An 11,493-nucleotide genomic window follows, 5' to 3' on the forward strand; every position below is an offset into this window, starting at 1 on the left:
CAAATTTCTTGATCATTGCAGGAAAGACACCTGGAACATTTTTGATAAAGAACAGGCTTCCCACACGCGAGGCCTCCTGTAGACTGTTGTGTATGTAAAATGTTTAGAGTTCCCCCTTATCTGTGATGCACTTAAGAGGTTTTGGCTTAGGAAAGTACATTCTATACCTAACACTTCAATGAAAGTGCACAGACATGTTTTGCAGTGTATTCTGAAGCTTATTTGACTGGAAAATGAACTTGCTGCCTCCTGGACATGAGGTCTTGAACTTCATTTTATTAACCTGACACTGGATATTCAAGTTAAGAGAAGAAAAGAATGGCTTATGTGTTTGATTTTATGAAATTAATCCATGAACCACAAACATCACCAAGTTTCTACAACCACCAGTTAAAACATCTTTAATTAAGCCACCACATTCGAAACGAGTGTCACATACATTAATATCACTTGAAAGTAATTAATAACTTTTTGCAATAGCTTTCTCTGGAACACTGAAGTTGTGCAACATGCTGGTTATGCTTCTACCCCTCCCAGTACATTCAGAGCCAAGTTTATTTTACATTAGTCCTCTTCTGACAAGTTATGCCAATGCTTATAAAAAAAGCATACAAAAGACTTAAATTATGCTAATCCTGATTACCATATTACCATACCATCTTCCCTGTCATTAGGAAAGGTGTCCATTTTCTTACATTTTCCTCTCTTTTTCAGCTTTAGTTGGGCAAGGGTTTTCCCCACTTGAGATTCTCTGCTGTCTTTTGAATTCAATAGAAGTAGGTACTATCATTTCTTATGATAAAATCTACACAGTATTCCCCACCAGCCAGTACTGTACAGAAAAGGGAAAAAATTTTAAAAGGACATATTTGCCACGGAACTCTCTTATTTGGCAAGAATCATAAATACAATTGATTGTATATGCTACAACTGAGCTCACAACACAATTCTGAAATCTGCAGACATTTATGCTCTGTAAAGTTATAAAATACAGGCCTAGAAGGGACCTTCAGGAATCACCTGGCCTCTCTAAATCAGGATCACATGCAATATATAGCATTATCAATTTGAAAAAGGTGTTACAAAATGGAAAGCTATACAATATATAATACAAGAAATACTGGGCATTGCAAAAGATCAGTTGTAAATTACTTTAGCTTTACAGTCTGTTGGTTAATGCTTTCTAAGTTCTATTTTGTACATGTGCATGAATACACATAGCCACCACTTACCCTCTCCTAAGTACCAGGTTCATGAGAGTAAGAAATAACACAGAGAAACATGCAGCATTTGCTTTCCACCCCACCTATATCCTCCTCAGTCTGTCTTTGCTAAAGCTACTTCCCCCATAGCTGGAAGAGTAGTTCAAAAAATGAACTTCTTCCTTCTTCCCCAGCTGAACAAAGCCCTGACAAAGATTACAGACCGTAATTAAATCTGCTGTAAGATGCTGCAGGTCCATGACCAACTCAGACATGGCTACACCTCGCTGGAATATTTATTTGGAGCTGCTGGCTGCAGAAACACAAATGAGGAGCCAGCCAGATTACTCCAACACTGATGTCTGTATGAAGTTTACATACATATATTGCTCACAGAACTGCCTTTCTATTTCTACCTGTTACCCCTACTCACTCACAAAGCAGCCTAAGTTTGCTAAACTCTGAGGTACCTACAGTGTTAGAAACCTTTGGAGGTTTTTTAACACCTTATGCTAAAATTTCCCTCCAAAGCATATTGATAATTAAAACACTGCAACTTTACAAAGGTGGACTAATAGAAGAGTTTATGTTTCCGCTCAAAGATACTTTCTAAATCAGCATCCCTCATATACCATGTAAAAATGTATGTAGTTTAGCATCTGAATCCATTACAACACACATATGTGATTCCATCACAAGTCCTGCTGTGGCCACAAACCCACCAATGTTACATTAGCCACTCTTATGTTACACACGCCAGCTCCACGCTTTGGAGGAGACCTTGTCCAACAGCACCAATTGGTGGAAAATAAATTTTAATTTTATTTTCCCCTTAATTCAAATAGCTAGTAGTCAACAACAGCCCAGTAACAGGAATGAGAAGATTTTTAGGCAGCAGATGACTATGATAGTATCACAGAAGTTTCTTTCTTGGGACTGACTTTGACAGAACAAAAAGCATTCATTGGAAGGCTGTGTTTTTTCCTAGCTCCATTCAAAGCAATTTTGTCAGAGGTGAAGAAAAAAACCTATCTCATAGGACACACTAATGGGTTGTTTAAAATCTTTTTTTTCCTTTCTACACTTAAAACACTATCATCTATATTCATAAGAAAATATTTGAATAAAATAAGGATGACTCAATTAATTGGGAGGGGAAGGAGCAAGCAAACCACCCAAACTGAATTGACATGAAAATATGTAAACAATACTTTGGGAAAAAGCTATTTGGATTAAGATGCCAATGTTTTTCCTAATTTATTGCCAGCCACAGTAAGAAATACACTGGCAAAATAAGGTGAGTTTTTTTTAGTCTCCTACAATCACACCAAATGTACATCAGAGGTGTTCCTCTGTTTTGACAGTTGACTGTACTTGGACTTAATCTTTCAGTTTAAGTATGGTGCTCTCTCTGGGGAGGAGTAGTAATAGGTAGGCTTGATGTTTCCCAGGACTTCATCTTCCCAGTTGGGGAGGCAGCAGAAGAAGAAAGCACAACCTATTACAACAACAGTGCTGGCCCAGCCAAAACCATAGGCCCAGCTGAACATGTTATCTCCTGTCAGTGGAATGTCTTCTGTGAATTTCACTGGGTAAATGACCAAGCCAATGATCTGGAATGCAGCTAGAGAGAGAAAAGAAAGAAAACCAGGAGTAAGTTAGAGTGAACATATTACGGTTCCCATTAAGAAAAGGTACCTGGAGATAAGTGCATACTTAAGATATGTAAGGATTAGCTTCAGACCTGCAATCAGATCTGCATTGTTACAGAGGTATGTGAGTTCTGTCCCAGGCAGATCCCCACGCCCATGTGGCTGCTGCAGCACCTCAGCTGCCATTGCCAGGTTGCTAAGGCACATACCTGCATGCTGTGACCAGCCCTGTCCCACAGCCAGCACCGGCAACCCAGCCCAGCCAGTTACCTCCCAGAGCCCTGCTCCTCCTCCTCCCATCAGAAAGGTGGGAAGCACCCACAGCTTTTAAGTCTTAGCATGTCACATGAAGGGTCAAAGGTGTTGGGCATCCCCATGAATTGCTTTTGGGAAAGTAAGAACTGACAAAGACCATTGGAGCTTCCCTACCCATTGGGCTTTCAGAGCGCAACTCAGCCTTCCCTTGTTTCCCACGAAAATGAGTCATAAACCAGACAAAGACGGCTAATTTCATAAGGGAGGCTCCATCTAGCATGTTTTTCTGCTGATGGCTGTTTCACATCTAAAATAACCTTGTCTTTGTGCCCAGCCTTACCAACAACAAAGAGCAGGCCTCCAATTCCTCGCACAAAGTTGAAGCGAAGGATCTCGATCGAGAACGCGATGACTGCAAGGGCGAAACAGATGACCAGGATCACAAAGCCAACAAGGTATGTGGCAGCTGCTGCTCTCCCCCACCCTTGAAGAGAAAACAAGGAAGGTATTACACACAGCAGTACTCTCCTGTAGGTCATTGCAGCTCTTTGGGTTCCTTCATTCATTTTTTATTGAAACCCTTTACTGTCAGAAGCATGTCCTTATGTCAAAGCAATGCTGAATGCCTGCAAAGCACACAGCTGCAGAGCAGGGGGCACCATCACTGCTGGAGCAGCACAGGACTCCCTGCCTGATAACTTGTCTTGCTGAAAAGGGGATAGAGTGCAGCATACAAGAGAGATAATACCTTCAAACTATATGTGTAAGACACCCACAGACATCTGAGCAGATAGGGCACAAAACTGCTGACAATGTCCTTTATCACTACAGCTCCTGTTCAATATTCAAGTTTACAAAAGCACTTCCATGCACAGGGAAGTGTGAAAGCCACAGGAGATAACTGCTGGGAAATAATAGTGCTGTCTGCGTAACACTTGTTTGTTTATGACAAGAATAGGGCATGTGGAGCAAAATAAGCATGACCAAAAAGAAATAAACCTGCAATAGCTGAAAAGATGACAAAAGAATGTTCTTGAAAATAAGTATCTATTCACAGCTAAAATGTAGCAGGTGGAGGAGAAACAGCAAAATCTGAGGTAAAAGTTGATGAATCCTCTTTGAATCATTACTTTGACTTTTGCTGGAACAGGGTGTATCAAGCTACTTAGTATCAAGCTACTGCACGCTGGAGAGGCTCAGGCATGAAGCAAGGGCTGTATTCCAAAGGAGCAGCCCCAGCATCCAGAACCCACCCGGCACAGGCAGGGCCAAGGCAACAGTGGCAGGAAAACCTCCTGGATAAACAGCCAGCGATTCTGCTTTGTCAGTAACATGGCCTTGTGAAAAGCCCTCACACACCTTGTCCTCTTCAGAAACCAAGCAATTTAGGTGAGCCCAGTGCAAACAACTACAAGCAAAAGTGTTCCTGCCCTGGAGGCAGGATACCTGCCCAAAAGGGCTAAACCATACTGGCTAGTGCTTTGTTTTCCAGTCAGCTGTCACCACAGTTCAATTCCCACATCTACATATTGTGGGTTTCTACTTTCACACACTCAGACAGAGGTAGGGCCAGATCCTGAGCTCCCTCTAATGTAGAAATAAAGAGGCCAGTGAGATCTAGGTCAGAACATGAAAAAAAAAAATCCCTTTCATCATAGCTGTCCATTCCAACACAGTTGAAGTGACTTTGGAGATGTCCTGCTTTCAATGTAGTCTCCATTCTTTCTCTGCAATTTTCTGTCTGAAAGCAAAGCATTGTTTTACAGCTATTTTAATTAGATCTGTTTGAACCGGTTTCTTTATTTCTAATCCAACAGCAAAAGTAAAATACAGCAGTAAAATACATCAACCAAATCTTGCCAAAACTTCCAACTAGCACCACTGCTACCTGAAGGCAAAAAAAAAAACTGACACAGAAAAGATAAGGAAAAGTCTTTCTTTCCCCTTTCCCTTCCTGGAGCTTCTCAAGACAGTAAAAACTTCTCAAATTTCTTCTTCTTCAACTAGTGTCTCATGTCTCATACCCCTTCCCTGAGGGAATGCTGAGGGGAAGAAGTGGGGAGGAGACTGATGACGTCTGGAGTGTAGAGCTACATCAGTGGTTTGATAAAATCTTTTCACACAAAATATTCTCTGCCATATCTAACACAGGTATTGAATATTGTCTCCACAATAGGATTTCTTTAGTGATAAATAATATAAAGGGATATGTAACCATTACACACAGCCAGCTCAGGAAAGCCCATTCAGATTAGATGATTTAGACAATGTTTTATCAATATTTGCCTTATTAAGGAAAAAACAAAAAACCAAAAAAACACAGCAAGAAGGAACACCAAGTTACCATAGCATATTCCCTTTCAGATGCATTATTTATGCTGACAAGATGTAGGAGGACAAATCTGGCATCTGTTTGATAAAATTTAAGTTGTGAACTCAAATACACCTGCACATTAGACACCTTGAGGTTTAGAGCAACACAAACACAGCTGGAGGAGTACAAGGCAGAATGCCCACAGTGCTCTCTCTGCCATTTTCATATCATCTGTCCTGTCTTTACAAGCATAATAAGCTTTTGGATACGGGTCAGCCCAGGCTCCGCTCACAGTGATTGATTTTCTTGTCTCTGGCAATAAGAAAATGACAACACATATAGCTGCAGGAAATATCTTGTCAGGAAGATTAATATCAAGCTCAACTTTGCCTCAGGTCTTCAGAAACAAGGCAGCAGTAGGTAGCACCATCATGAAACGCAGTGATTTTGTGCTCATGTGTGACAGAGCTCAGTAGTGGTGACCCAGGACCTTCTGCTCTTTCTTCAGCAGGATTATCTTTTCCAACAGCTCTTTGCAGCAGGTTGATGCTGACAAGACCTGATAAGATTGAGTCATAGGTGCTGCCCACAGCACTAGATGGGTGTGCTCTGGGCTGGGTGAGTGTAGTCAGCCACTGAACCGTCAGCCAGACACTTGAACCCCTGCGGGAATCACAGGACTTACACTTAATTTTTGAGATTTCTCTTACATTGTGTATATATATAAGTCTCTTGATAAGTGACTGATGGGAGAGACTGGGATGGGAGGGTGCACCTTTCCCAAGTATAGGGTGCAGCCCGGGGATTTTCCTTATCCACATGACCTGTTGCCACCCCCACCAGCAGGGAGAGTTTTCACCAGAGGGGCTGCTGCAGAGCCAAAACTGAATTTGCTGCTTTTCCATGAAGGATCTCCCTCATCCCCACACCAATCAAGTCAGGCTTTCCCAGCTCCTTTTCCTCCTAAAGGCTTCTGATAGCTGACAGAGTCCCCACAGGCTCTCCTGTCTTTCTGAAAGATCCTCCCCCTACAACTCCCAGCTGCCAGGAGGGGAGAGGTGCAGGTTGACCCTCTCACTGTTTGCTGCCATAAGAGCTGGAGAGACCTGTTCACAGTCAGAGAATGACAGATTAGGCCCATTTTCTATATGATTTATGCTTAAAAGTACCTTGTAATCATAAGATATTTAGCCAGAATTTAAGCTTTTCCATAAAAATAGAAAATTCACAGACCCATTCATTTGTCAGAGAGAGTATTTCTTGTGCAAAATAAACATAAATATTATGTATGTTTATGAAATCAACCAAGAACACCACAGTGATTTGGAACTGCATAAATAGAAAGGCAGAAGAATTGGAGAGCAGAAAAGCAGAGAAATAGTTGGGGATATTAGTGTTTCCAGGTCAGCTTGGCCTCAGAGAATAGTCAAGTTCTTTGCATCTAATCAGCAGAAGAGTATTTATCTATTAGGTGATGTTGAGAGAACATTTAAAAAACAACTGTTCAGAAGGTCTGTAATTATTACGAAGGCTTAAGAGTTTTATTACATAGCATTACATTACATTAATGATTACTATGGGAAGGAACTAAGCTGCAAATGTTATCATGCAAATAACTAGGAGGGGTCATGATTACTAAATGTTAATGATGCGCACCAGTAATATGATGAAATTAAAGGAAAGCAAGAAACAGCGCCTTAGCATTAAGTGTGTTTCCTGACTTCATCTGGCCATGCCTCAGTGTCACCAGGGAGGAGGTGGAATCTCTACAGGCTAAGAAATTTAAATCTAGATTTCTCTTTAGAAATCAATAAAAGGGCTGTGAAAAGAGTCTAGCAGGAAGATGAACTGCTACAGGATTTGAACTAACAAGACTGTCATATTTGTTCATTCACTTCCAGGAGCCGAAGCTAGTTTGTTAGCTCGTGAATAAGTGGAAGCTTTTATCACAACCTGCAGAGACTGGCCATGTTTTTGCAATGCAGCTGTAATATTCTTGTGTATGTAAATGGCAGTAGCAATCCTTGCTTGGCCTCAAGAGCCCATTACACAGAATGTCCAAAAATATTGGACTTTTTTGATGTCATAAAGGAGTAGTGGACTGCAAGCAAAAGAGCAGTGTCAGCACTACTTTCTTGCTTAGGTAATATGTGAACTTCCATGGTAGCATGACTGGTGAGAGGAAGCTATGTGCATACCCACCATGAGCACAGTGGACCCCAGAATCCAAGGTTTGCTGGGAGGGCAGGTTGGAAATTAACACTGGGAATCACAATCTGTTTTGGCTTTAGGAGCACAAGAAAAGCAATTACTAAACTACCAAAATATTAAATGCAAGTCTTCAGTTGAGAGCTGAGGAGAGGCACAATCCTACACATTTCCAGCTTTTAGTCTCTGGACTGTTAGCAGCAGAAGTGTGCCTGCTCAGGAGCCAGCAAAGTGCACTGGCAGAGACACCAGCCTCACATTTCACTGGGATCTCTTACCAGGAAGTTGCAGTAAGTGTTTTCTGGGTGTAGGCAGGAACGCCAACTGCTACACCTTTCCCATCAGCATTTCCCAAGTGCCTGCACTTGCCTGACACTACACACGATGTTAGTTTGTCTTGAATGCATCCTGGTGTTTGTAAATCAGACAACAGTGTGCCTGAAAAGAGGTGCATTTAAAAGGTAAGCACACACCTCGCATTCCTCCTTTATTTACCAGGCCCCTCAGTGAAGTCTTCACATGCACTCAGTTTCACCAATAATCTGTGGTATCAAAGTCCATGCCTCTAGGAATATAGGTACAGTGGCACAGCTCCAGTGAAACATGATTCACAAAGGCTGGGCTCCTTTTTTTTTTTTTAGGCACTTACTAAGGACCCAGAAAAATGCTTCCCTTTTTCTTTGTTGGATGGTACATAACAAATGAATACCAATTGGCTCTTAGTGTTGAGTTAACCTAATGAGGTTACCTTTACTGCATATGTACGCACCCATCTTTTACAGTGTTAATTCAAAGCAAGGTCACTGGGTCCAGTCATTCAGAACCAGAAGGGTGCAGCCACCCATAAATATTGCTCCTAAACTTACAATCTCATCACTATAAAGACAATCATCCTTTCCAAGTTACACAGTGCGAATAATCTTTGTCATAGCTGATGGCTTGCTGATATGTTTTAAACACACAGTCAACAGTTAAATCCTGCAATGGTCCAGACTTAGTCATCTTGAGTCATATTCTAGTGCACTGCAGCACTTCTGCGTTGCAACATTTTGATAATACATAGACACTGCCAGCCAAGGCACTTCCCAGACACAAACCAGCACAGAACTCCAAACAAAATCCCTTCCCTGTCTCCCTGCCACATGACATCCTACTCTTCTTTTTCCCTTTCACTTTTTCCCTCTCATGTGGTATTTACAAATGTGCATTAAGGAGCTATGCAGTTTAGGAGACACCTATTTGCAAATCTTTGTTTGTCTTTTCCTGCCCCTTTCCCCTCATTTAAAATAAGTGACTTGCCTGCTTTTTTTTCTACCTCTTCCTCACACACATGCCACAGCTCAATTAAGAATTTGTCTAATGGCAAAATCTGTTAATGGAGATCCACTCTGAAGTCTTCATTTCATCAGGAGAGATGCAGGATGGTTAGTGCACAGCGATTATTGTATGCAAAACACAAGTTATGCATCTCAATTAGTTAACCTTTATTTTCCTGCTTCAGTGCTATAAATGCCTGCTAGGCATTTTTTCCTTTGTAAATGCCCTCACCTATTTTGACAGTAATTGCATTAGCATAGAAGAAAAGAAAACAAAACAAATCAAACCTGAATTCATGTGTTACATGCTGTCTCTAGATGCAAATACTATTTGAGTAGACAGTGGCATTGATGTTATGAAAATTTGAGAACAGGCAAATTCACATAAATAAACCAGGGATTTAAATAAGTTTGGTTTAAATAAGCCAAGACATAAACAAGTGAAGTCGAGGATGCTGTTCTTCTGTGTCAGCCTGTTAACAAGGAAAAAAGTGCAGAAAACTGCTTTTGTCCCACAGTGCTGAGGGCTGACGCAAAGCACACACCCATCAGTACTCAGGGACGTGTGAAGCTATGTCACTACAGGAGAAAACAAATTCCAGTGGCTGCACTGTATTAGCACTTTTCCCCTGTGCAATGCAAATTTCAGCAACTCTGCACTAGCTTTTCTTCTCTGTCTGATGGGGTAGATGGATATTTTCATCTCACTAGCCAGATTTCTTCTACCTGCAGTAAGGCTTGAAGTCATCACCCAGCTGAGAAACAAAGCCACTTCTCTTACAGCATACTCAGGATTTAGCTTGCGCATGAGTGCTGCAATGAAAAGCTTCTGGAAGTGAGTCTGCCGTGCTCAGGCAGCAAGGGATCTGCGCAGGGAAACAGTCCCAGCTCTCCCAGCTGAAACACACCCTTCCAGCCCCCCAGTCCCTAAAGAACCCTCATCCAAGATCTTAAGGCGGGTCTGCTTATTTGTCCAGAAATATTTTGTTTGAGGGAAAAGCAGATGTAATCAGACCCACGTGTCCTAGCAATAAAACAAAAAGTCCCCCAAAAGACCTAGAAACTGAGAGTGTGCAGTAAGAATGTTACAGTGGGGATGCCAGATACAGAAGCAGCTAAACAAGTTAAAACAGAGGCACACTTATCCCTGATTTAGGCCCCAGTGCAACAGAGAGGTACAAAGGAAAGAGCATTTTTTTTTCCTGCCTTCGAACCCACATCAGACCATTTTAAGCTGCGGATCAGGAGGCATTTTAATAGCTGCACTCCCTTGGCCAGGAGGGTTAAATTAAGGTGCTCTCTTCCCCTAAAGGGTCGGGGAAATACCATTTCACTGCTGTCCAGGCATGGTCCTGCATGGAGGTTTCCACACTGGCCGTCTGACCAGGGAATCCGGTGGCACAGGGAGGGAGCGGCCAGGTAAGGCTCTGGCACCTCAGCCCGATGAGAGCTCAGGGGCAGCAAACACACAGACTTGGAGCCAGCTGCTATCTTACTTTGGTTGTAAAATAACTTGAGAAAAACCCGAAGTATCAACACCCCGGCTTCTCAGTGTTGTACCGATTAAAAAAAAAAAAAAAGTCGCTCAGGAGTAGCCTAGCCCTGTGTTTCGGTGCTGGTTTAAGCCCCGAAAAAGCAGGATACTCCATTCCAGAAAGCAGCCGCTCCCCAGCAGAGTTAGGGGAGGTCGGTAGCCTGGCACCGCTGCCCCGGTTCCGCGGCGGGCCCCTCACTCACCGTAGTCCATCAGGGACTCGCAGTTCCAGTTGAGGTCCTCCTCGCCCCGCGTGCAGCTCTCCCACAGCGACGCTTGCTGCACGTAGGGCTCCGACTCGGACTCCAGCCAGCCGCGGCCCGCCAGGGCGATGATGCCCATGATGATGGCCAGGCCCAGCAGCAGGGGCAGGAGCCACCTGCACCTCCAGCAGGCGAGGCCGCACACCACCATCGTGCCCGGCCGGCGGCGCGCCCAGCGAGCCCGGGCGTCGCGGGTGTGGTGCGGCGGGGACGCTCCGCCGGGATGGGAGACTGCGAGCGGGCCGGTCCGAGCGGGGTTTTAAGGCGCCGGGGAGGAGGGAGTTCCACCCACATTCCTCTGACTAAGCCTGCCGCCGCCGGCAGCCCCGACCGGTGGGGCCGGCGGAGAGCGCGGAGGGAGCGGGGCCCAGCCCGGCCCCGCTCGGCCCGGCCCCGCTCGGCCCGGCCCCGCTCAGCCCCGGGCCTTCCCTCGGCCCGCCCGGGCTCAGCCTCGCACTTCTCCTGCCGCTGTCCGCCACCCTCCCGCACCCGCTGCCTCTCCGCCGTCGTGGCACAGACACCGCAAAAAAACGCAACCGCAGCGAAAACCCTTGCGGTTCTCGGGGTTCCACCAGCCCTGCCTTCCTCGTGGGGGCTGGAGATCATCGTCCTCCTCTCTGATAGACCGACCAGCATTGCCCAACACTGATAATACTGATGGTGTTAGCCACTGCAGGTACTAAAGCTAGCAAAAAATTGCCTTTGCGGTTGACAAAAAAAAGAGACACCTTAAAGAAAGGTGTCATTTG

At 44.0% G+C, this 11,493-nt stretch overlaps 1 protein-coding gene across 1 annotated transcript; it reads right to left on the reverse strand.

Moving 5' to 3' along the window:
• Positions 1 to 387: 387 nt before the first annotated feature.
• LOC132070796 (p53 apoptosis effector related to PMP-22-like) lies at positions 388 to 11,014 on the reverse strand. The gene is made up of 3 exons (XM_059467864.1): positions 10,685 to 11,014; positions 3,450 to 3,593; positions 388 to 2,826 (listed from the first exon to the last, which is right to left on the reverse strand). The coding sequence occupies exons 1-3, from the start codon at positions 10,893 to 10,895 to the stop codon at positions 2,591 to 2,593; spliced, it is 591 nt and encodes a 196-aa protein (XP_059323847.1). The 5' UTR covers positions 10,896 to 11,014; the 3' UTR covers positions 388 to 2,590.
• Between the last annotated feature and the right edge of the window lie 479 nt (positions 11,015 to 11,493).

Source organism: Ammospiza nelsoni, chromosome 3, assembly GCF_027579445.1.
Source record: "Ammospiza nelsoni isolate bAmmNel1 chromosome 3, bAmmNel1.pri, whole genome shotgun sequence".
Lineage (NCBI taxonomy): Eukaryota > Metazoa > Chordata > Aves > Passeriformes > Passerellidae > Ammospiza > Ammospiza nelsoni.